Source organism: Electrona antarctica, assembly GCF_951216825.1.
Source record: "Electrona antarctica genome assembly, chromosome: 16".
Lineage (NCBI taxonomy): Eukaryota > Metazoa > Chordata > Actinopteri > Myctophiformes > Myctophidae > Electrona > Electrona antarctica.
In genome coordinates, this window is record NC_136797.1 from 4,373,215 (window position 1) to 4,399,965 (window position 26,751).

The 26,751-nt window shown below is 48.1% G+C and overlaps 1 protein-coding gene across 1 annotated transcript in view; it reads left to right on the forward strand.

Moving 5' to 3' along the window:
• LOC306940293 (talin-1-like) overlaps positions 1–26,751 on the forward strand; it is a gene marked incomplete at its 5' end in the record, with an annotated part of 110,410 nt that extends 83,659 nt beyond the window's left edge. Inside the window, 7 exons of the mRNA XM_079525314.1 lie at positions 7,467–7,572; positions 9,472–9,596; positions 11,803–11,928; positions 13,501–13,563; positions 14,837–15,019; positions 24,422–24,547; positions 26,166–26,751. Of these exons, the coding sequence (XP_079381440.1) occupies positions 7,467–7,572; positions 9,472–9,596; positions 11,803–11,928; positions 13,501–13,563; positions 14,837–15,019; positions 24,422–24,547; positions 26,166–26,300 (864 nt within the window). The 3' untranslated portion in view covers positions 26,301–26,751. The remainder of the gene's footprint in view (positions 1–7,466; positions 7,573–9,471; positions 9,597–11,802; positions 11,929–13,500; positions 13,564–14,836; positions 15,020–24,421; positions 24,548–26,165) is intronic.

Consider the following 26,751-nt stretch of genomic DNA (forward strand, 5'->3'; position numbering starts at 1 on the left):
AAGTCAGAACTCGGAAGTTGTTCGGCATGAGGAGACACATATGTGTATCAAAGTGTCATTGCCAACGGTCAAACGGTTCATGAGATATGCACGTTCAAAGTTTGCAAGTTTTGCAAGTTTTGCATCAATTGAGTGCTATAGCGCCACCATTTGGCCAATCATGATGGGCTTCACATAGTCACCGTTTGGCATGGTCCTCTATCATGTTGACAAGTTTTGCGCAAACCGACTGCACGGTTCAGTCAGAACAGCTATTTTTGGCAGAAGGAGAATAAAATAAAGTACTGATCATATAATTCAAAATGGCGGGTGATCTAAAGGTCAGAGGTCAAAAGTCAGAACACGAAAGTTGTTCAGCACGAGGAGACGCATATGGGTATCAAAGTGTCATTGCCAACGGTCAAACGGTTCATGAGCTATGCACGTTCAAAGTTAGCATTTTAAATTGAGCACTATAGCGCCACCATTTGGCCAATGGTCTTGGGCGTCGCATATTCACCGTTTGGCATGGCCCTCTACCAGATTACCGCGTTTCGCGAAAACCGACTGCACCATTCAGTCAGAACAGCTATTTTTGGCGGAAGAAGAAGAAGAAGAAGGAGAAGGAGAAGAAGAAGAAAAATAAACACAAAAACAAATAGTGACCAAAGTCACTGCGTGACTTCTTGGTCCCTAAATATAGCTGCAAGCAGCGATAAAGCGGGACCAAGATAGAAGAAGAACAATGAGCAATAAGAACAACATGCACAAACGAGACTGAAGAGCTGAGTTGTCGGTACCGGGATTTGAACTCGCGACCTTGTGGACCGAAGGCGGGAGCTCTACTGATTGAGCTACACAGAGACAATCAGTGACTACATTGTAAACAGGAAAACCCTTCAGTGATTTGGTAACAAGAAGGTGTGTCCTCATTTTGGGCATGTCTTTATCCATTACTACAGTGTGTTTTCACGCACAGTTAAAGTGTGTGTGTGTGTGTGTGTGTGTGCGCGTGCGTGGCATGCGTGTGGCATGCGTGGCTGCATGCGTGTGTGTGTGCGCGTGCGCGCGTGGCTGCATGTGTGTGTGTGTGTGTGCGTGTGTGCGTGCCTGCCTGCCTGCCTGCCTGCCTACCTGACTGCCTGCCTGCCTGCCTGCCTGCCTGCCTGCCTGCCTGCCTGCCTGCCTCTGCCTGCCTGCGTGCGTGCGTGCGTGCGTGCGTGCGTGCGTGCGTGCGTGCGTGGCTGCATGCGTGTGTGTGTTAGGCAGACAATCGTTCATAACCATGGATTTGGATTGAAGATCATCTCTTTAGTTTTTGTGGTGTTTAACATAAGGTGGCTATTATCACACCAGTCTTTAAAGTTATTGATCTCACTGATATAGCCCACAGGGCGTTCAACAGCCCTCATCAGGCTGACTATACAGTGTCTTCAGATAATTTCAAGATGTAGTTGTTAGGCTGACTTCTACAGTAATTTGTGTAGGCAGTGAAAAAAAATTAGACTTATTACACTATTACACTAAATACACTTATTACACGATTTCAGTTACTAGTATCTCTATTATTGTGATGCCATGTCCTAGTGCCTGATGGGTCAAATGTAATCTACTTCAATATTTCTATAGTCATCACAAATCTTGCAGCACACAATGCATACACTGAGTTGTCTTTGCCCGGATTTGAACACACAACCTTGTGGTCCAACGGCGAGAGCTCTACCAACTGAGCTATGCAGACACAGTCAGTTGACTCATTCTAAACAGTAACATCATTCAGTATAAACTTTAGTGTGTGTGTGTTTGTGTGTGTGCGTGCGCGCGCAATTTTCATTGGCTCATAAAAACTTCATTTTTTCACTTAGAAAAAATGTGCTACGATTATTTGTCCGTATCGGTCCAAAGTTCACGTGTAGAAGTTTTCGTGCATTTTGAGCAAAGATTCTGGGAGGAGTTACATTTGAACTGTTTTTCATATAATTCAAAATGGCGGGTGATCTAAAGGTCAGAGGTCAAAAGTCAGAACACGAAAGTTGTTGGGCATGAGGAGACACATATGTGTATCAAAGTGTCATTGCCAACGGTCAAACGGTTCATGAGATATGCACGTTCAAAGTTTGCAAGTTTGCAAGTTTTGCATCAATTGAGTGCTATAGCGCCACCATTTGGCCAATCGTGATGGGCTTCGCATAGTAAAGTGACATAAGCATGTGTGTGTATTAGAGGCAGAAGAATAATTTTCACAAAACAGCAATTTTCATTGGCTCATAAAAACTTCATTTTTTCACTTAACAAAAATGTGCTACGATTATTTGTCCGTATAGGTCCAAAGTTCACGTGTAGAAGTTTTCGTGCATTTTGAGCAAAGATTCTGGGAGGAGTTACATTTGAACTGTTTTTCAAATAATTCAAAATGGCGGGTGATCTAAAGGTCAGAGGTCAAAAGTCAGAACTCGGAAGTTGTTCGGCATGAGGAGACACATATGTGTATCAAAGTGTCATTGCCAACGGTCAAACGGTTCATGAGATATGCACGTTCAAAGTTTGCAAGTTTTGCAAGTTTTGCATCAATTGAGTGCTATAGCGCCACCATTTGGCCAATCATGATGGGCTTCACATAGTCACCGTTTGGCATGGTCCTCTATCATGTTGACAAGTTTTGCGCAAACCGACTGCACGGTTCAGTCAGAACAGCTATTTTTGGCAGAAGGAGAATAAAATAAAGTACTGATCATATAATTCAAAATGGCGGGTGATCTAAAGGTCAGAGGTCAAAAGTCAGAACACGAAAGTTGTTCAGCATGAGGCGACGCATATGGGTATCAAAGTTTCATTGCCAACAGTCAAACGGTTCATGAGCTATGCACGTTCAAAGTTAGCATTTTCAATTGAGCGCTATAGCGCCACCATTTGGCCAATCGTCTTGGGCGTCGCATATTCACCGTTTGGCATGGCCCTCTACCAGATTACCGCGTTTCACGAAAACCGACTGCACCATTCAGTCAGAACAGCTATTTTTGGCGGAAGGAGAAGAAGGAGAAGAAGAAGGAGAAGAAAAATAAACACAAAAACAAAGAGTGACCAAAGTCACTGCGTGACTTCTTGGTCCCTAAATATAGCTGCAAGCAGCAATAAAGCGGGACCAAGATAGAAGAAGAACAATCAATGCGCAATGAGAACAACATGCACAAATGAGACTGAAGAGCTGAGTTGTCGGTACCGGGATTTGAACTCGCAACCTTGTGGGCCGAAGGCGGGAGCTCTACTGACTGACCAACACAGAGACAATCAGTGACTATATTGTAAACAGTAAAACCATTCAGTGATTTGGTAACAAGAAGGTGTGTCCTCATTTTGGGCATGTCTTTATCCATTACTACAGTGTGTTTTCACGCACAGTTAAAGTGTGCGTGCGTGCGTGCGTGCCTGCGTGCCTGCCTGCCTGCCTGCCTGCCTGCGTGCCTGCCTGCCTGCCTGCCTGCATGCCTGCGTGCGTGCGTACAAACTTCTCTTTGTGTGTGTGTGTGTGTGTGTGCGCGTGCGTGCGTGCGTGCGTGCGTGCGTGCGTGCGTGCGTGCGTGCGTGCGTGCGTGCGTGCGTGCTTGCGTGCGTGCGTGCGTACAAACTTCTCTTTGTGTGTGTGTGTGCGTGCGTGCCTGCCTGCCTGCCTGCCTGCCTGCCTGCCTGCCTGCCTGCCTGCCTGCCTGCCTGCCTGCGTGCGTGCGTGCGTGCGTGCGTGGCTGCATGCGTGTGTGTGTTAGGCAGACAATCGTTCATAACCATGGATTTGGATCGAAGATCATCTCTTTAGTTTTTGTGGAGTTTAACATAAGGTGGCTATTATCACACCAGTCTTTAAAGTTATTGATCTCACTGATATGGCCCACAGGGCGTTCAACAATATGCACAAATGAGACTCACAGGCTGAGTTGTTGGTACCTGGATTTGAACCAACAACCTTGCGGTCCAAGGGCAAGAGCTCGACTGACTGAGCTACACGGAGACAATCAGTTACTCCATTGTTAACAGGAAAATCATTCAGTGTTAGTTCAGCATAAGTACTCAGACTTTTAGAAATTAGCAGATCTACATGCTCATAACATGTCCCGGTACGGTACGGTACGGTACAGTACGGTACAGTATGGTACAGTATGGTACAGTACAGTATGGTGCAGTACAGTACAGTACGGTGCAGTACAGTACAGTACAGTACAGTACAGTACAGTACAGTACAGTACAGTACAGTACAGTACAGTACCATATGGTACAATACGGTACAGCACAGTATGGTACAGTACAGTACGGTATTACACATTGCACTTATTACACTATTACACTACTATTACACTATTACACTATTACACTAAATACACTTATTACACTATTAAAAAATTTGACTCAATACACTATTTCAATATTACACAATTACACTTATTACACCTATTACACTATGAGACTTATTACACTATTTCAGTTACTAGTATCTCTATTATTGTGATGCCATGTCCTAGTGCCTGATGGGTCAAATGTAATCTACTTCAATATTTATATAGTTGAGTCATCACAAATCTTGCAGCACACAATGGATACACTGAGTTGTCTTTACCGGGATTTGAACACACAACCTTGTGGTCCAACGGCGAGAGCTCTACCAACTGAGCTATGCAGACACAGTCAGTTGACTCATTCTAAACAGTAACATCATTCAGTATAAACTTTAGTGTGTGTGTGTGTGTGTGTGTGCGTGCGCGCGCAATTTTCATTGGCTCATAAAAACTTCATTTTTTCACTTAGAAAAAATGTGCTACGATTATTTGTCCGTATATGTCCAAAGTTCACGTGTAGAAGTTTTCGTGCATTTTGAGCAAAGATTCTGGGAGGAGTTACATTTGAACTGTTTTTCATATAATTCAAAATGGCGGGTGATCTAAAGGTCAGAGGTCAAAAGTCAGAACAGGAAAGTTGTTGGGCATGAGGAGACACATATGTGTATCAAAGTGTCATTGCCAACGGTCAAACGGTTCATGAGATATGCACGTTCAAAGTTTGCAAGTTTGCAAGTTTTGCATCAATTGAGTGCTATAGCGCCACCATTTGGCCAATTGTGATGGGCTTCGCATAGTTAAGTGACATAAGCATATGTGTGTATTAGAGGCAGAAGAAAAAAATTCACAAAACAGCAATTTTCATTGCTTCATAAAAACTTAATCTTTTCACTTAGAAAAAATGTGTTACGATTATTTGTCCGTATAGGTCCAAAGTTCACGTGTAGAAGTTTTCGTGCATTTTGAGCAAAGATTCTGGGAGGAGTTACATTTGAACTGTTTTTCAAATAATTCAAAATGGCGGGTGATCTAAAGGTCAGAGGTCAAAAGTCAGAACAAGGAAGTTGTTCGGCATGAGGAGACACATATGTGCATCAAAGTGTCATTGCCAACGGTCAAACGGTTCATGAGATATGCACGTTCAAAGTTTGCAAGTTTGCAAGTTTTGCTTCAATTGAGTGCTATAGCGCCACCATTTGGCCAATCATGATGGGCTTCGCATAGTCACCGTTTGGCATGGTCCTCTATCATGTTGACAAATTTTGCGCAAACCGACTGCACGGTTCAGTCAGAACAGCTATTTTTGGCGGAAGGAGAATAAAATAAAGTACTGATCATATAATTCAAAATGGCGGGTGATCTAAAGGTCAGAGGTCAAAAGTCAGAACACGAAAGTTGTTCAGCACGAGGAGACGCATATGGGTATCAAAGTTTCATTGCCAACGGTCAAACGGTTCATGAGCTATGCACGTTCAAAGTTAGCATTTTAAATTGAGCGCTATAGCGCCACCATTTGGCCAATCGTCTTGGGCTTCGCATATTCACCGTTTGGCATGGCCCTCTACCAGATTACAGCGTTTCGCGAAAACCGACTGCACCATTCAGTCAGAACAGCTATTTTTGGCGGAAGGAGAAGGAGAAGAAGGAGAAGAAGAAGAAAAATAAACACAATAACAAAGAGTGACCAAAGTCACTGCGTGACTTCTTGGTCCCTAATGATAAATAAATTAGGAAAATAGATGTGGTTCTAGATAAACAGAGCTTTATATGTGACTACATTTGACTGAGGGACTGCCATTGGATTTTTTTGTTTTTTTGTTTCAAATTGACATATTGGTTGTTCAGTTTGACCCACCAGTTTTGGAGATATGGCTTATAGAGTAATGTCTTGCAGAGAAACAGCGAGTTGAGAAAACAGGCTTGAAAGGATCACTTCTGTGGACTCTAACATTACACCTAGCTACATGTTTAAGCATTTATTTCATATTTACATGTCTTCTGTGGACTCTAACATTACACCTAGCTACATGTTTAAGCATTTATTTCATATTTACATGTCTTCTGTGGTCTTTAACATTACACATAGCTACATGTTTAAGCATTTATTTCATATTTACATGTCTTCTGTGGTCTTTAACATTACACATAGCTACATGTTTAAGCATTTATTTCATATTTACATGTCTTCTGTGGTCTTTAACATTACACATAGCTACATGTTTAAGCATTTATTTCATATTTACATGTTTAAGCTCTGACACTTATTTCAGACATGCTCTAGTATGTGAACAGCCTGTGCTATTAACTCATTTAAAAAAGAGTTAGTAGTGAAGAGTCTGCCTGTGCTATTAACTCATTTCGGATAAAAAAAATAAAGTTTTTCTCCTCTGGTGAAAAGCTGGAGGTTGCGCGATGGCAGGCTCTCAGTCAAATCAAATGTTAATCCTGATGACTTTTGTTAAATACTTAATAACCAATTGCTCAATGGTGGGAGAAACGGTTCCAAAAAGTGTAATGACGTGTATAAGGGCTTATTTTCACGATCACAGTATATATGGCATTGTGTGTCGGTACAGTATTGCAGTATTGTCATGTACATTTATTATTAAAACTGCAAAACATGACAATTAGACCAAGAGCGGTCTATGGAGTGGACTGAGTGGAGCGTGTGTGTGTGTGTGTGTGTGTGTGTGTGTGTGTGTGTGTGTGTGTGTGTGTGTGTGTGTGTGTGTGTGTGTGTGTGTGTGTGTGTGTGTGTGTGTGTGTGTGTGTGTGTGTGTGTGTGTGTGTGTGTGTGTGTGTGTGTGTGTGTGTGTGTGTGTGTGTGTGTGTGTGTGTGTGTGTGTCACAGCGTGCACGCTTCGCATGGAAAATCTGTGGGTTCTCAAAATGCATTTTGTGATCAAAGATTTATATATATTACATTTGTGCACACTAATGAGTAATATATATGTCTATACAGTTATATGCTACCGTAGGATAGACCTATTTGACGGTTTATAAACATAATTGCCTTGACATTTACGACCGTCAACGAGCACCAGCTGGGAACACACGCACACACTGTATAGTATGACCTCAAGTCTTTACCGGCATAAAGACGTGTTGTTTACACTGAATAGATGTGTGATAAATGTTGCTGTCTGTCTCTGTTCCCTCCAGATCATCCAGAAACCGACTCACGACCTCAAACAGCAGCTGTCCAACTACTCCAAACGCGTGGCCGGCTCCGTCACAGAACTCATCCAAGCCGCGGAAGCCATGAAAGGTAAATAACGACGTTTACACGTTTGTTTATCCCATCCAGGGCGGGAACCTCTTTTGGTGTTTTAAGCATTATGTTATACTTTAGCTGTTGAAAAATGCAGATCTACAAGCTCGTAGCGTGGCACTCGGACATCAACATTCTGTTGATGTCCCTGGAACAACATATTTTCAGATGTGGGTCGGCGGCCAATTGCATATATATTTTTGGAGGTCCTTGGCATGAAAATGTATGAGAACGACTGACATAGAAACATAGGGTTTTTCAAGAAAACTGTCAGGATTTAGAAGACATTCCTAGAATCGACCTCAGGTCTAAATGGGTTATTTGACATGGACCTCACAGTCACATTGGACACATTGACCTCACAGTCACATTGGATACATTGACCTCACAGTCACATTGGACACATTGACCTCACAGTCACATTGGACCTCAGTCACATTGGACACATTGACCTCACAGTCACATTGGACCTCAGTCACATTGGACACATTGACCTCACAGTCACATTGGACCTCAGTCACATTGGACACATTGACCTCACAGTCACATTGGACACATTGACCTCACAGTCACATTGGACACATTGGACCTCACAGTCACATTGGACACATTGACCTCACAGTCACATTGGACACATTGGACCTCACAGTCACATTGGACACATTGACCTCACAGTCACATTGGACACATTGGACCTCACAGTCACATTGGACACATTGGACCTCACAGTCACATTGGACCTCACAGTCACATTGGACACATTGGACCTCACAGTCACATTGGACACATTGGACCTCACAGTCACATTGGACCTCACAGTCACATTGGACACATTGGACCTCACAGTCACATTGGACACATTGACCTCACAGTCACATTGGACCTCAGTCACATTGGACACATTGGACCTCACAGTCACATTGGACCTCACAGTCACATTGGACACATTGGACCTCACAGTCACATTGGACACATTGGACCTCACAGTCACATTGGACCTCACAGTCACATTGGACACATTGGACCTCACAGTCACATTGGACCTCACAGTCACATTGGACCTCACAGTCACATTGACCTCACAGTCACATTGGACACATTGGACCTCACAGTCACATTGGACACATTGGACCTCAGTCACATTGGACCTCACAGTCACATTGGACACATTGGACCTCACAGTCACATTGGACACATTGGACCTCAGTCACATTGGACCTCACAGTCACATTGGACACATTGGACCTCAGTCACATTGGACCTCACAGTCACATTGGACACATTGGACCTCACAGTCACATTGGACACATTGGACCTCAGTCACATTGGACCTCACAGTCACATTGGACACATTGACCTCACAGTCACATTGGACCTCACAGTCACATTGGACAGATCAGATGCATGAGCGATCTAGCTCTATAATGTTCAACACCTGGCCACAGGTTTTTCTTTTTTTGAGTGGAGTGCAACCATCCAAGGAACAGCAATGTCCGTCCGTCCCTTAGAGTATGTCCTCACCTATGTGACTATGAGTAGCAGTAGGGGCAAAAGTGGCGCTGTTGTGCCAGAAACAGAGAGCGAGATAGTGTTGCACTGTTGCCTGCTAATTACACAGACAGAGAGAGAGAGGCAGGGAGAGAGGGGAGTTGCACCACTCGGTTCACACAGGTGTGATATTTTTTTTCTCCACCGCACCGGAGGAGAAAAAAAGTGAGTGTCATTAGCGCGTACAGGACACATGTTGTGAACCGTAATCAATTGATATTAAAAAAAGAAGGCGTCATCGGTCGTGGAGAAACATCTGAAAATAGGCATCAAATGGCACCGGCCGGGGGGGTTAAGTGTTGCTTTGAATAACATGTTTGTGTGTTTTGTGTTTGTGCTGTGCTTCAGGGACAGAGTGGGTGGACCCCACGGATCCTACCGTCATCGCCGAGAACGAGCTGCTGGGCGCTGCCGCCGCCATCGAGGCCGCCGCCAGGAAGCTGGAGCTGCTCCGACCCAGGACCAAACCCAAGGTGAGGGGGAGGGGCTTAGAGAGAGGGAGGGGCTTATAGTTGACCCAGGTGAGAGGGAGGGGCTTATAGTTGACCCAGGTGAGAGGGAGGGGCTTATAGTTGACCCCCCAGGAGGGAGGGGCTTATAGTTGACCCCCAGGAGGGAGGGGCTTATAGTTGACCCCAGGAGGGAGGGGCTTATAGTTGACCCCCAGGAGGGAGGGGCTTATAGTTGACCCCCAGGAGGGAGGGGCTTATAGTTGACCCCCAGGAGGGAGGGGCTTATAGTTGACCCCCAGGAGGGGCTTATAGTTGATCCAGGACCAAACCCAAGGTGAGTGGGGGAGGGGTCTTCACAGAGGTGACCCCCTTTGTGAAAACACACTTCCACTTGCTTTGAGCATAGATATATGATATAGAGACTGCACTGGATGGGAGGGGAATCCCGGTGCCGTCTCTATTATTTATATATCTATGCTCAAACCGAGTGGAAGTGTGTAGGGCGAGTGGTCGAGGAGCTAGTGGAAGTGTGTAGGGCGAGTGGTGAGGAGCTAGAGGAAGTGTGTAGGGCGAGTGGTCGAGGAGCTAGTGGAAGTGTGTAGGGCGAGTGGTCGAGGAGCTAGTGGAAGTGTGTAGGGCGAGTGGTGAGGAGCTAGAGGAAGTGTGTAGGGCGAGTGGTCGAGGAGCTAGTGGAAGTGTGTAGGGCGAGTGGTCGAGGAACTAGTGGAAGTGTGTAGGGCGAGTGGTGAGGAGCTAGAGGAAGTGTGTAGGGCGAGTGGTCGAGGAGCTAGTGGAAGTGTGTAGGGCGAGTGGTCGAGGAGCTAGTGGAAGTGTGTAGGGCGAGTGGTCGAGGAGCTAGTGGAAGTGTGTAGGGCGAGTGGTCGAGGAGCTAGTGGAAGTGTGTAGGGCGAGTGGTCGAGGAGCTAGTGGAAGTGTGTAGGGCGAGTGGTCGAGGAGCTAGTGAAAGTGGGTTTTTATTAGCAAACTATCTCCGTTTATTTCAAATGCATTACTGTCTGTTGAAAAAATGTTATTTAGATTGCATGTTTTTAAGATGGATGCATTATTTTTGACCTGGTATACTATATTTTCTAATGTACAGAATGTTATTTAGATTGCATTTTTAAGATGGATGCATTATTTTTGACCTGGTATACTATATGTTCTAATGTACAGAATGTTATTTAGATGCATGTTGTGTAGACAGATACTAGGTTCATTATTACCTAGTTATCTTCTATGATGTACCTTGTTGTTCGTTGACCAGAGTTCACGTTTACTCCTTATTCTGATCTCACACCTGCAAGTCGTCCTTGTTATAAGATTCTTGTTATAAGATTGTCTTGGTATAAGATTGTCTTGGTATAAGATTGTCTTGGTACAGAGTATAAGATTGTCTTGGTATAAGATTGTCTTGGTACAGAGTATAAGATTGTCTTGGTATAAGATTGTCTTGGTACAGAGTATAAGATTGTCTTGGTATAAGATTGTCTTGGTACAGAGTATAAGATTGTCTTGGTATAAGATTGTCTTGGTATAAGATTGTCTTGGTACAGAGTATAAGATTGTCTTGGTATAAGATTGTCTTGGTATAAGATTGTCTTGGTACAGAGTATACGATTGTCTTGGTATAAGATTGTCTTGGTATAAGATTGTCTTGGTATAAGATTGTCTTGGTACAGAGTATAAGATTGTCTTGGTATAAGATTGTCTTGGTATAAGATTGTCTTGGTATAAGATTGTCTTGGTATAAGATTGTCTTGGTACAGAGTATAAGATTGTCTTGGTACAGAGTATAAGATTGTCTTGGTATAAGATTGTCTTGGTATAAGATTGTCTTGGTATAAGATTGTCTTGGTACAGAGTATAAGATTGTCTTGGTATAAGATTGTCTTGGTACAGAGTATAAGATTGTCTTGGTATAAGATTGTCTTGGTATAAGATTGTCTTGGTATAAGATTGTCTTGGTACAGAGTATAAGATTGTCTTGGTATAAGATTGTCTTGGTATAAGATTGTCTTGGTATAAGATTGTCTTGGTATAAGATTGTCTTGGTACAGAGTATAAGATTGTCTTGGTATAAGATTGTCTTGGTATAAGATTGTCTTGGTACAGAGTATAAGATTGTCTTGGTATAAGATTGTCTTGGTATAAGATTGTCTTGGTATAAGATTGTCTTGCCAAATTCCTAAATATTCGACTCTTCTTTGGGGGCGTGGGCGGACAGGAAGCGGACGAGAGCCTGAACTTCGAGGAGCAGATCCTGGAAGCCGCAAAGTCCATCGCGGCGGCGACCAGTGCGCTGGTCAAAGCTGCCTCGGCCGCCCAGAGGGAGCTGGTGGCGCAGGGGAAGGTACGTACCATACATAAAGTACTCTCAGGGGAAGGTACGTACCATACTTCAAGTACTCTAGTGCAAGCAATCATTGAATTGAACTAATTGAATCACTTGGGTCGACTTGTGTCTACCTGGGTCTACCTGTGTCGACCTGTGTCGACCTGGGTCTACCTGGGTCTACCTGTGTCGACCTGGGTCTACCTGGGTCGACCTGGGTCGACCTGGGTCTACCTGGGTCGACCTGGGTCTACCTGGGTCGACCTGGGTCGACCTGGGTCGACCTGGGTCGACCTGGGTCTACCTGGGTCTACTCTCAACAGCCTCAGGTACATATCGCACTGCTGGAACCAACGCTAAGACCGTTTTGTTGCGTCTCGACATATTGGTGTGGTTTGGGCTTCAGTCACAATAGCTTAGTTTTGATGTAGTTTTTGTCAGTGAAACTTTTTAAATGAACACTAATGTAATGTGTGATTTGGGGGGAGGCAGGGTGACTTTGAGGAACCTTTATAATGTCTTTAGGGGGTGGCAGGGTGACTTTGAGGAACCTTTATAATGTCTTTAGGGGGAGGCAGGGTGACTTTGAGGAACCTTTATAATGTTTTTAGGGGGAGGCAGGGTGACTTTGAGGAACCTTTATAATGTTTTTAGGGGGAGGCAGGGTGACTTTGAGGAACCTTTATAATGTGTTTAGGGGGAGGCAGGGTGACTTTGAGGAACCTTTATAATGTCTTTAGGGGGAGGCAGGGTGACTTTGAGGAACCTTTATAATGTTTTTAGGGGAGGCAGGGTGACTTTGAGGAACCTTTATAATGTTTTTAGGGGGAGGCAGGGTGACTTTGAGGAACCTTTATAATGTGTTTAGGGGGAGGCAGGGTGACTTTGAGGAACCTTTATAATGTCTTTAGGGGGAGGCAGGGTGACTTTGAGGAACCTTTATAATGTTTTTAGGGGAGGCAGGGTGACTTTGAGGAACCTTTATAATGTTTTTAGGGGGAGGCAGGGTGACTTTGAGGAACCTTTATAATGTTTTTAGGGGGAGGCAGGGTGACTTTGAGGAACCTTTATAATGTTTTTAGGGGGTGGCAGGGTGACTTTGAGGAACCTTTATAATGTTTTTAGGGGGATGCAGGGTGAGTTTGAGGAACCTTTATAATGTTTTTAGGGGGTGGCAGGGTGACTTTGAGGAACCTTTATAATGTTTTTAGGGGGAGGCAGGGTGACTTTGAGGAACCTTTATAATGTCTTTAGGGGGAGGCAGGGTGACTTTGAGGAACCTTTATAATGTTTTTAGGGGGAGGCAGGGTGACTTTGAGGAACCTTTATAATGTTTTTAGGGGGAGGCAGGGTGACTTTGAGGAACCTTTATGTCTTTAGGGGGAGGCAGGGTGACTTTGAGGAACCTTTATAATGTCTTTAGGGGGAGGCAGGGTGACTTTGAGGAACCTTTATGTCTTTAGGGGGAGGCAGGGTGACTTTGAGGAACCTTTATGTCTTTAGGGGGAGGCAGGGTGACTTTGAGGAACCTTTCTAACCCGTGTGTCCTCTCTCTCTCTCTCTCTCTCTCTCTCTCTCTCTCTTCACCAGGTGGGCGCCTGTCCTGCCAACGCTGTGGATGATGGACAGTGGTCTCAGGGGCTCATTTCAGCTGTACGTATCGCTCATATAATATGTATTTCATTTTTATTTCCAAAATGAATGTTTGAGTTGGAGTGTGTGTATATGTATATGTATATATAATTGTGATCATACTGCATTTTTGCTTCATCAACATTAAATAAGATCAAAGATAAGAAAAGTTTCACTTTATGAATGACACAATCTGTGTTTATTTTTAAATGCACCTGTACGCTTGGCTGTGCAATGCACACAAACATTAGCAGATCTACAAGCTCACAACACAATGTGTTGTGAGCTTGAACATGTCCAGCACGTAACACCAGCACAACTACATACACATAGTCCTCAACGATGAACCGCGTTGACCACCAATGTCTCCCTCTCCGTCCCCCACCCAACCACCCATCCACCCATTCACCCATCCGTCCATTCACCCATCCACCCATTCACCCATCCGTCCATTCACCCATCCGTCCATTCACCCATCCACCCATTCACCCATCCGTCCATTCACCCATCCGTCCATTCACCCATCCGTCCATTCACCCATCCGCCCATTCACCCATCCGTCCATTCACCCATCCACCCATTCACCCATCCGTCCATTCACCCATCCGTCCATTCACCCATCCGTCCATTCACCCATCCGCCCATTCACCCATCCGTCCATTCACCCATCCACCCATTCACCCATCCGTCCATTCACCCATCCGTCCATTCACCCATCCGTCCATTCACCCATCCGTCCATTCACCCATCCGTCCATTCACCCATCCACCCATTCACCCATCCACCCATTCACCCATCCGTCCACCCACCCATTCACCCATCCACCCATTCACCCACCCATCCACCCATCCGTCCACCCATTCACCCATCCGTCCATTCACCCATCCACCCATTCACCCATCCGTCCACCCACCCATCCACCCATTCACCCATCCACCCATTCACCCATCCGTCCATTCACCCATCCACCCATTCACCCATCCGTCCACCCATTCACCCATCCGTCCATTCACCCATCCACCCATTCACCCACCCATCCACCCATTCACCCATCCACCCATTCACCCACCCATCCACCCATCCGTCCACCCATCCGTCCACCCATCCGTCCACCCATCCATCCACCCATCCCTTCACCCTGGGTGAATTCCATTGATCACCAATGTCTCCCTCTCCGTCCCCCACCCATCCACCCATTCACCCTCCCACCCACCCACCCATTCACCCACCCACCCACCCATCCCTTCACCCTGGGTGAATTCCATTGATCACCAGTATCTCCCTCCCCATCCAGGCCAGGATGGTTGCGGCCGCCACCAACAACCTGTGCGAGGCGGCCAACTCTGCGGTGCAGGGCCACGCCTGCGAGGAGAAGCTCATCGCGTCCGCCAAGCAGGTGGCTGCCTCCACCGCCCAGCTGCTGGTGGCCTGCAAGGTCAAGGCTGACCAGGACTCCCAGACCATGAAGAGACTGCAGGTCAGTGCACTGAGGCCCCCCTGGGTGTCGCCCCCCTGCTGGGTGTGCAGTAACTTAAGCATTATGTTATGCTGTAGCTGTTGAAAAATAGCAGATCTACTGCTCGTAGCGCGGTACTGACGGACCGGATGTTATCCCGGAAGTGGCTGTAGTAGCTAGATGTAGCAAACACTCTAGAGGCGATCGACAACAACGGGAGGTATGATTCATTCTACCGCGACTAGCGACGGGACCGCGGTGGGCCGTCTTAACACATAATCTTTTCTTAGAATTGGACGGAATGATTTAGATCAAGAGTTTTAAGATTTAGGGTCTCGTCGAATGTTGCACAACAGACGCTCCCAGCCTGTGGAGCGATGCGATCGGTTTGGATATCAATAATATCCGTCCTTTTGATCAATCTCCGTCCTGGACTCTGGGTGTTACTAACTGAAAGGGCGGAGAACTTCGTCCTGTGCGCTCAGGGTGTTAATGATCACAGATCGCCTAACCCTAACCGATTGGACGAGTTAAGGGTTTATAATGTTCAATAAGGATTGTTACCGTCTCTTGGCTTCACCGTCGCCTGCATGCAACAGTTCGCTTCCGTGGATTTTCCATCCTCCTGTTCCGGGCTAGACGCCATCCAAAAAACTCTTTGTATTGGAATTGAGCTCAGCGTGAGGAGATCCTACAAAACATCCATGGTTTAGGTCCGTAGTAGCAACACCTCAGCTTGAGGGGTTGCTACAAAACATCCATGGTTTAGGTCCGTAGTAGCAACACCTCAGCTTGAGGGGTTGCTACAAAACATCCATTGTTTAGGTCCGTAGTAGCAACACCTCAGCTTGAGGGGTTGCTACAAAACATCCATTGTTTAGGTCCGTAGTAGCAACACCTCAGCTTGAGGTGTTGCTACAAAACATCCATGGTTTAGGTCCGTAGTAGCAACACCTCAGCTTGAGGGGTTGCTACAAAACATCCATGGTTTAGGTCCGTAGTAGCAACACCTCAGCTTGAGGGGTTGCTACAAAACATCCATTGTTTAGGTCCGTAGTAGCAACACCTCAGCTTGAGGTGTTGCTACAAAACATCCATTGTTTAGGTCCGTAGTAGCAACACCTCAGCTTGAGGTGTTGCTACAAAACATCCATGGTTTTTGGGAGGTCAATACATAATGATGGCGACCTCGCAGGACCGTGTCAGGACCGTGTCAGGACCGTGTCAGGACCGTGTCAGGACCGTGTCAGGACCGTGTCAGGACCGTGTCAGGACCGTGTCAGCTGGTGTGATCACAACACATGCATGAAATGCTTCCGTGTTCCCGGAAGTAGGTGGTGTCGCTTCAAATAGCGTGTGTGCGCCAGCCACTAGATGGTGCTGTTGGCGTGGAAAGAGTTAAGTCATTTACCGCCGTCATTGCCATCTAGTAGCCAAAAAGGAACGCCCGTTCACTTCAACGTTAGAGCGTCTTAGTTTGAAAGGAAAGGAAAGGAACGCCCGTTCACTTCAACATTAGAGCGTCTTAGTTTGAAAGGAAAGGAAAGGAACGCCCGTTCACTTCAACGTTAGAGCGTCTTAGTTTGAAAGGAAAGGAAAGGAACGCCCGTTCACTTCAATGTTAGAGCGTCTTAGTTTGAAAGGAAAGGAAAGGAACGCCCGTTCACTTCAACGTTAGAGCGTCTTAGTTTGAAAGGAAAGGAAAGGAACGCCCGTTCACTTCAACGTTAGAGCGTCTTAGTTTGAAAGGAAAGGAAAGGAACGCCCGTTCACTTCAATGTTAGAGCGTCTTAGTTTGAAAGGAAAGGAAAGGAAAGGAACGCCCGTTCACTTCAACGTTAGAGCGTCTTAGTTTGAAAGGAAAGGAAAGGAACGCCCGTTCACTTCAACGTTAGAGCGTCTTAGTTTGAAAGGAAAGGAAAGGAACGCCCGTTCACTTCAATGTTAGAGCGTCTTAGTTTGAAAGGAAAGGAAAGGAAAGGAACGCCCGTTCACTTCAATGTTAGAGCGTCTTAGTTTGAAAGGAAAGGAAAGGAACGCCCGTTCACTTCAATGTTAGAGCGTCTTAGTTTGAAAGGAAAGGAAAGGAACGCCCGTTCACTTCAACGTTAGAGCGTCTTAGTTTGAAAGGAAAGGAAAGGAACGCCCGTTCACTTCAACGTTAGAGCGTCTTAGTTTGAAAGGAAAGGAAAGGAACGCCCGTTCACTTCAACGTTAGAGCGTCTTAGTTTGAAAGGAAAGGAAAGGAACGCCCGTTCACTTCAACGTTAGAGCGTCTTAGTTTGAAAGGAAAGGAAAGGAAAGGAACGCCCGTTCACTTCAACGTTAGAGTGTCTTAGTTTGAAAGGAAAGGAAAGGAACGCCCGTTCACTTCAACGTTAGAGTGTCTTAGTTTGAAAGGAAAGGAAAGGAACGCCCGTTCACTTCAACGTTAGAGTGTCTTAGTTTGAAAGGAAAGGAACGTCCGTTCACTTCAATGTGTCACCCTTGAAGGGTCCCCTACTAGAAGGGACCCCCTGGAAGCCCTCCAAGGGTCTCCTTGAAGGGTCCCCTCCTTGAAGGGACCCCCTGGAACCCCTCCAAGGGTCTCCTGGAAGGGACCCCTCCTTGAAGGGACCCGCTGGAACCCCTCCAAGGGTCTCCTGGAAGGGACCCCTCCTTGAAGGGACCCCCTGGAATCCCTCCAAGGGTCTCCTTGAAGGGACCCCCTGGAACCCCTTCAAGGGTCTCCTTGAAGGGTCCCCTCCTTGAAGGGACCCCCTGGAACCCCTTCAAGGGTCTCCTGGAAGGGTCCCCTCCTTGAAGGGACCCCCTGGAACCCCTCCAAGGGTCTCCTGGAAGGGTCCCCCTGGAACCCCTTCAAGGGTGTCCTGGAAGGGTCCCCTCCTTGAAGGGACCCCCTTGAACCCCTCTAAGGGTCTCCTGGAAGGGTCCCCTCGAAGGGACCCCCTGGAACCCCTCCAAGGGTCTCCTGGAAGGGTCCCCTCCTTGAAGGGACCCCCTGGAACCCCTCCAAGGGTCTCCTGGAAGGGTCCCCCTGGAACCCCTTCAAGGGTGTCCTGCAAGGGTCCCCTCCTTGAAGGGACCCCCTGGAACCCCTCCAAGGGTTTCCTGGAAGGGTCCCCTCCTTGAAGGGACCCCCTGGAACCCCTTCAAGGGTCTCCTGGAAGGGTCCCCCGGGCCACAGTGTATTGGAGAGAGAGGGCGGCTCATGTTCTCTCCGTTCAATCACCAAGTGACTTATCCCCTCCTGTTTTGGGCCTGCAGCTGCCACTTGGGTAATTCCAGCGTACGTGCGTGCGTGCGTGCGTGCGTGTGTGCGTGTGTGTGGTATCTGGGGGTGGATGCAACATCCCTTGTCACCTCGCTTGGGGAAAAAGAAGAGCGTCATCTCCATCACTTAGCTGAAACCCTAGAGCTTCCTAAGCCATTCTGGGCGGGAACCCCTTTTGGTGTTAGCATTATGTTATGATTTAGCTATTGAAAAATAGCAGATCTACAAGCTCATAGCGCGCCACAGAGTGCCGCGCTACGAGCTTGTAGGTCTGCTATTTTTGAAAAATCGAAGAACGACTGACATAGAAACATAGCTTTTTCAGAAAACTGTCAGGATGTAGAAGACATTTTTAGAATCTGATCTCAGGTCAGAATGGGCTAAGCTACAGTGTAACCCATTAAGACCTGAGGCCCATGTTCTGAAAAACCTGTTTCTATGTCAGTGGTTCTCAACCTTTTTTATGTCAAGGACCCTCAGAATTATCTGTAATTTGGACTGCGGACCCCCATCTGAAAACATGTTGTTCCAGGGACCTCCCCAGAATGAAATATTTGAGTTAAAAACGTTCATACATGGCCTGGGCCGTGGCTCAGCGGTCCAGGCACCTTGGCTGGTAATCCAGTCTGGCAGTGTGCCGCGGGTTCGACTCCCGATCCTGACAGCCTTTACTGCATGTCACCCCCCATCTCTCTCCCCATTTTCCTGTCAGCCTACTGTCTCTGTCCCTCTAAAAAAATAAAGGCGAAAGCCAAAAAAAAAAACACAAAAAAAACATACATATTCAAAGAGTTGCACCACATTTTCAGGATTTTTCAAAAAATATCAGATCTACAGCTAAAGTATAACGCAATGCTTAAAACACAAAGTGGTTCCCGTCCTGGATGGGATAAGGCTGTCGGGTGGAAACCTTGTTGAATTGAGCAGTAGTATCTAAAATTAACCCGCGTTAAGCTCTTGCCTGCGTCAAAAATAGCATAATCTACAAAGCGTTATGAGATTGTAGATCTACTTGGGCATGTCACAGGCCAACAGTTTCAAACTATACATTTCTTTCATACGTTTTCAGATGGCCGATCTACAAGCTTGGCTGTTCTAATGCTCGTAAGATTTGACAATTTCTGTCTACTCACTGAGACACAGTCTCAGAGGAGGGCTGTGGACAGTTCAGAAACCTGTCTGTCTCTCAGAGGAGGGCTGTGGACAGTTCAGAAACCTGTCTGTCTCTCAGAGGAGGGCTGTGGACAGTTCAGAAACCTGTCTGTCTCTCAGAGGAGCGCTGTGGACAGTTCAGAAACCTGTCTGTCTCTCAGAGGAGGGCTGTGGACAGTTCAGAAACCTGTCTGTGTCTCAGAGGAGGGCTGTGGACAGTTCAGAAACCTGTCTACTCACTCTGTATCTCAGAGGGCTGTGGACAGTTCAGAAACCTGTCTGTCTCAGAGGAGGGCTGTGGACAGTTCAGAAACCTGTCTACTCACTCTGTGTCTCAGAGGAGGGCTGTGGACAGTTCAGAAACCTGTCTACTCACTCTGTGTCTCAGAGGAGGGCTGTGGACAGTTCAGAAACCTGTCTACTCACTCTGTGTCTCAGAGGAGGGCTGTGGACAGTTCAGAAACCTGTCTACTCACTCTGTCTCAGAGGAGGGCTGTGGACAGTTCAGAAACCTGTCTACTCACTCTGTGTCTCAGAGGAGGGCTGTGGATGGTTCAGAAACCTGTCTACTCACTCTGTGTCTCAGAGGAGGGCTGTGGACAGTTCAGAAACCTGTCTACTCACTCTGTGTCTCAGAGGAGGGCTGTGGACGGTTCAGACACCTGTCTACTCACTCTGTGTCTCAGGGGAGGGCTGTGGACAGTTCAGAAACCTGTCTACTCACTCTGTGTCTCAGAGGGCTGTGGACAGTTCAGAAACCGGTCTACTCACTCTGTCTCAGAGGGCTGTGGACAGTTCAGAAACCTGTCTACTCACTCTGTCTCAGAGGGCTGTGGACAGTTCAGAAACCTGTCTACTCACTCTGTCTCAGAGGAGGGCTGTGGACAGTTCAGAAACCTACCAGTGACATCATCGGTAGGCAGGTTTAGTCATTCCAAACAACATTTCAAAATGGATTGTAGTTCATATTAGCTTGGAATCCCGGGTCCATTTGGTTTTATTTGTACACTCTCAGAGTTGTGGGGGTCCTTGAAATAAAAAAACACTTGCACACCACTGACTGGTCTATTGCATAATACATTAGTGTGAAAATGGGTGACGTGCACACCTAATATAATAAATAATTGGGTCCAAATATAGGGCATTAAGCAACTAGTCGACTAGTTTACTTATTTATTTTTTTCCCGATTTTGTAAGCCTCAAAATCAGGTATAGTTATAGTCACCATGTTGTACACAGTTTTTAAATGTACAAATATTTATTTCCAAAAAAAATGTTTTTACATAATAGGTAGTTAAACAACTAGTTGACTATTAAACTAGTCAACTAGTAAAAATGACTAGAAGTGAATGCCCCTAGTCCACATACGTGAAATGTGTTACCCATCCTAGGAGCAGCTCGCTCGAGGGAGCACTTGGGGGGGTTAAGCGTCTTGCTCTGGGACACTTGGGGGGTTAAGCGTCTTGCTCTGGGACACTTGGGGGGGTTAAGCGTCTTGCTCTGGGACACTTGGGGGGGTTAAGCGTCTTGCTCTGGGACACTTGGGGGGTTAAGCGTCTTGCTCTGGGACACTTGGGGGGTTAAGCGTCTTGCTCAGGGACACTTGGGGGGGTTAAGCGTCTTGCTCTGGGACACTTGGGGGGGTTAAGCGTCTTGCTCAGGGACACTTGGGGGGTTAAGCGTCTTGCTCAGGGACACTTGGGGGGTTAAGCGTCTTGCTCTGGGACACTTGGGGGGTTAAGCGTCTTGCTCTGGGACACTTGGGGGGTTAAGCGTCTTGCTCAGGGACACTTGGGGGGGTTAAGCGTCTTGCTCAGGGACACTTGGGGGGTTAAGCGTCTTGCTCTGGGACACTTGGGGGGTTAAGCGTCTTGCTCAGGGACACTTGGGGGGGTTAAGCGTCTTGCTCTGGGACACTTGGGGGGTTAAGCGTCTTGCTCAGGGACACTTGGGGGGGGTTAAGCGTCTTGCTCAGGGACACTTGGGGGGTTAAGCGTCTTGCTCTGGGACACTTGGGGGGTTAAGCGTCTTGCTCTGGGACACTTGGGGGGTTAAGCGTCTTGCTCTGGGACACTTGGGGGGTTAAGCGTCTTGCTCAGGGACACTTGGGGGGGTTAAGCGTCTTGCTCTGGGACACTTGGGGGGTTAAGCGTCTTGCTCTGGGACACTTGGGGGGTTAAGCGTCTTGCTCTGGGACACTTGGGGGGTTAAGCGTCTTGCTCAGGGACACTTGGGGGGGTTAAGCGTCTTGCTCTGGGACACTTGGGGGGTTAAGCGTCTTGCTCTGGGACACTTGGGGGGTTAAGCGTCTTGCTCAGGGACACTTGGGGGGGTTAAGCGTCTTGCTCTGGGACACTTGGGGGGGTTAAGCGTCTTGCTCAGGGACACTTGGGGGGGTTAAGCGTCTTGCTCAGGGACACTTGGGGGGTTAAGCGTCTTGCTCAGGGACACTTGGGGGGGTTAAGCGTCTTGCTCAGGGACACTTGGGGGGGTTAAGCGTCTTGCTCAGGGACACTTGGGGGGTTTAAGCGTCTTGCTCAGGGACACTTGGGGGGTTTAAGCGTCTTGCTCTGGGACACTTGGGGGGTTAAGCGTCTTGCTCTGGGACACTTGGGGGGGTTAAGCGTCTTGCTCTGTGACACTTGGGGGGTTAAGCGTCTTGCTCTGGGACACTTGGGGGGTTAAGCGTCTTGCTCAGGGACACTTGGGGGGTTAAGCGTCTTGCTCAGGGAAACTTGGGGGGGTTAAGCGTCTTGCTCTGGGACACTTGAGCGTCTTGCTCTGGGACACTTGGGGGGGTTAAGCGTCTTGCTCAGGGACACTTGGGGGGGGTTAAGCGTCTTGCTCTGGGACACTTTCCACACACATGGCTGAAGCTCTCTAACCATTCAGCCAACGGCCAGGCCTAAGATCACCTTCTAAGACCCCATTAGCTTTGAGGTGACTGTATGGGCAATGCTCTGGCTCCTTTGAGGTGACTGTATGGGCAATGCTCTGGCTCCTTTGAGGTGACTGTATGGGCACTGCTCTGGCTCCTTTGAGGTGACTGTATGGGCACTGCTCTGGCTCCTTTGAGGTGACTGTATGGGCACTGCTCTGGCTCCTTTGAGGTGACTATGGGCAATGCTCTGGCTCCTTTGAGGTGACTATGGGCAATGCTCTGGCTCCTTTGAGGTGATTGGATGGACAATGCTCTGGCTCCTTTGAGGTGACTGTATGGGCAATGCTCTGGCTCCTTTGAGGTGACTCTATGGGCAATGCTCTGGCTCCTTTGAGGTGACTGTATGGGCAATGCTCTGGCTCCTTTGAGGTGACTGTATGGGCACTGCTCTGGCTCCTTTGAGGTGACTGTATGGGCACTGCTCTGGCTCCTTTGAGGTGACTGTATGGGCACTGCTCTGGCTCCTTTGAGGTGACTGTATGGGCACTGCTCTGGCTCCTTTGAGGTGACTGTATGGGCACTGCTCTGGCTCCTTTGAGGTGACTGTATGGGCAATGCTCTGGCTCCTTTGAGGTGACTGTATGGGCAATGCTCTGGCTCCTTTGAGGTGACTGTATGGGCAATGCTCTGGCTCCTTTGAGGTGACTGTATGGGCAATGCTCTGGCTCCTTTGAGGTGACTGTATGGGCACTGCTCTGGCTCCTTTGGCCTCTCTGTGATGGAGGGAGTCACACATACCGTAGCTGAACGTGCTTCAGTTATCCGGGGCCTTGGAGGCGATGGGAGCAGGTGGGACTGTGTGGGAGCCAGCGGTTGTGGCCATGAGTGAGTTAAAAAGAAAGGGGAGGAACATCAAGCCTAGCTGTGTGTTTAAAAGGAGAGCTGTGTTTAAAAAGTGACCGTCAGCGAGTCCGGAGGGGAGGGGAGGGGAGGGGAGAGGAGAGGAGAGGAGAGGAGAGGAGAGGAGAGGAGAGGAGAGGAGAGGAGAGGAGAGGAGGGGATGTTTTTGTGCTCCAACTCTTCCATTGCCTTTTAGAGTCATGCTCCGCTCTGCAGCCCAGCGAGTCCCTCACAGAGAGTTATGCTCTGCTAAAGTAAACCAAATAAAGAGCTCCTCCGTAAAGTCTGTCGTCCACAACATTAACACCACTCTACTCACAGCCGTTCGCTCCGCGTTTGGACGCAGGGGTTTAATCCGCTGAAACCGCCAAAGCGTCCGCGTCACTTTAGATTTTTATTTTTTTTGCATTTGGCTATTCAAAAACAGCAGATCTACAAGCATGGCACGAAGTGGCGAGCTTGTAGATCTGTTGTTTTTGTTAAAAACAAAAAGTGTGACAACAGTCAACCGCTGATTAGAAGGCATTCATTTGTAGAATTGCCCTCTGGTCTTAAAGGGTTAATCCCAGACCCACGAATAAACATGGAAACATTTGTCTAACAGAATATCCGTCTCTCTGTCTGTCTCCGTCTCTCTGTCTGTCTCTGTCTCTCTGTATGTCTCTCTCTGTCTCTCTGTCTCTGTCTCTCTCTGTCTCTGTCTGTCTGTCTCTGTCTCTCTCGGTCTCTCTGTCTCTGTCTATCTGTCTCTCTCTGTCTCCCTGTCTCTCTCTGTATCTCTGTCTCTCTCTGTCTCTCTGTCTGTCTCTGTCTGTCTGTCTCTCTCTCTCTCTCTGTCTCTCCGTCTCTCTGTCTCTTGCTCTCTCTCTGTCTCTCTCTGTCTGTCTCTGTCTCTGTATCTCTCTGTCTGTCTCTGTCTCTCTGTCTCTCTCTGTCTCTCTGTCTGTCTCTCTCTGTCTCTCTGTCTCTGTCTCTCTCTGTCTGTCTCGGTCTCTCTGTCTCTGTCTATCTGTCTCTCTCTGTCTCTGTCTCCCTGTCTCTGTCTCCCTCTCTCTGTCTCTCTCTGTCTCTCTGTCTCTCTGTCTCTCTCTGTCTGTCTCTGTCTCTGTATCTCTCTGTCTCTCTCTGTCTCTCTCTGTCTCTCTCTGTCTCTCTCTCTCTCCGTCTCTCTGTCTCTTGCTCTCTCTCTGTCTCTCTCTGTCTCCCCCCCCCCCAGGCTGCCGGTAACGCCGTCAAGCGAGCAGCAGACAACCTGGTGAAGGCGGCTCAGACGGCGGCCTTCGAGCGCCAAGACGACCAGGCGGTGGTCGTCAAGAGCAAGATGGTGGGCGGCATCGCCCAGGTGAGTGACGGCCCCCTCGTTAAAAACAAAACAAAACAATGACCCCTGGTCGCTGGTAGTCACAGACCACACCCCCTCTGTCAACCTGGGGAGAGCAGCGGACTGACCTCATACTTCCTTCATGAGATGAGATGCATGAATGAGAGGTTAGCCTCGGTCCCAGGCTCACTTAACTGCGAAAAAGAAGAGCCTGGTCACAACCTAAGGCAGAGAAGCTATCGAAAGGCGGGACTTCCGCCGTGTAACCCCCCCGGAAGTTAACGTTTTTTGACCAATCGCAGCGTTGTGTTCCCGAAAATGTATTCCCGCTGAAATGATCATTGGGTGGGGACTAGTAAACACAGCCGCACCGCGTGACGTAGTTATCTTACACGCAACACTTCCGCCACTTCCGCTGATAGTCTTTTCAGCGTAGGTCTTGCCCAGGGTGATGAGAGGTCCAAGCTGCTTCTTTACACCTGACAGGGGACGTAGGGAACACGTTATTCCGACCAGTTCCTTTCCCCTCTATCAGGCGCCCCGAGGGCCAGGGGGAGGTAGTTTAGAGACCAGTATTACTGCATGTTCTTTGTGAGGGTACCTACCCTAGGGGACACGGGGAGAACATGTGAGGGTACCTACCCTAGGGGACACGGGGAGAACATGTGAGGGTACCTACCCTAGGGGACACGGGGAGAACATGTGAGGGTACCTACCCTGGGGGACAGAACATGTGAGGGTACCTACCTTAGGGGACACGGGGAGAACATGTGAGGGTACCTACCTTAGGGGACACGGGGAGAACATGTGAGGGTACCTACCCTAGGGGGACACGGGGAGAACATGTGAGGGTACCTACCTAAGGGGACACGGGGAGAACATGTGAGGGTACCTACCTTAGGGGACACGGGGAGAACATGTGAGGGTACCTACCCTAGGGGACACGGGGAGAACATGTGAGTGTACCTACCCTATAGGGGACACGGGGAGAACATGTGAGGGTACCTACCCTAGGGGACACGGGGAGAACATGTGAGGGTACCTACCCTAGGGGACACGGGGAGAACATGTGAGGGTACCTACACTATAGGGGACACGGGGAGAACATGTGAGGGTACCTACCCTAGGGGACACGGGGAGAACATGTGAGTGTACCTACCCTATAGGGGACACGGGGAGAACATGTGAGGGTACCTACCCTAGGGGACACGGGGAGAACATGTGAGGGTACCTACCCTAGGGGACACGGGGAGAACATGTGAGTGTACCTACCCTATAGGGGACACGGGGAGAACATGTGAGGGTACCTACACTAGGGGACACGGGGAGAACATGCAAACTCCAGACAGAAAGGCCCTTTCGCCAACCCCGCCTCGGGTATGGGCACTGATGACGCGGAGGAGGGAGCACGCCCACAGCGTCCCCAGCGGGAATCAAACCCGGAACCTCCTAGCTGTGAGGCGGCAGCACTACCGACTACGCCACCGTGCCCCCCTCCCTAACATTTTTATATAAAAAAAATAGTAGTTTTCGTCAGTGGAAAAAGGTAGTCGAAGGGCATTTTTGGTCATAGTTTTAGTCGACGGAGACAACACTGCCGGGCTGATTGATTTGTTTTTCCTTCCACCCCGACCGCCAGATCATCGCAGCCCAGGAGGAGATGCTGAGGAAGGAGAGGGAACTGGACGAGGCCAGGAAGAGGCTGGCCACCATCCGCCAGCAACAGTACAAGTTCCTTCCCTCTGAGCTGCGGGAGGACGGTCAGGAACAGTGAGGAGCGCTGCGCTCCGCGCTGCACTCCGCTCTGCACCGACCGCACGCACGTCCGCCATAACTCCCAGGTGTCTGCTTTGAACCCTGCGATTGTAACAAATGTAAAAGGGTCAGTTTTCTTTTTTTTTGTCTATCTATGCACCCAGAATAACTTCTCCTATACTTCCTCCGGGCCCTTCCGACCCGCGCGTCTTCAACTTGTAGCGTCTGCGAAAAGAAAGCGCAAACATGTCATTTGCATTTAACCAGCTGGTTTAAAAACCAGGAAGAGTATTTACCACTTCTTTGCGCATACTGTATGTGCCCGCGCTCGATGAAACAGAGCCTTCATTAGTACCGTCAGTAACACCTGTATGTGAAGGCATGGAACAGAGCCTTCATTAGTACCGTCAGTAACACCTGTGTGTGAAGGCATGGAACAGAGCCTTCATTAGTACCGTCAGTAACACCTG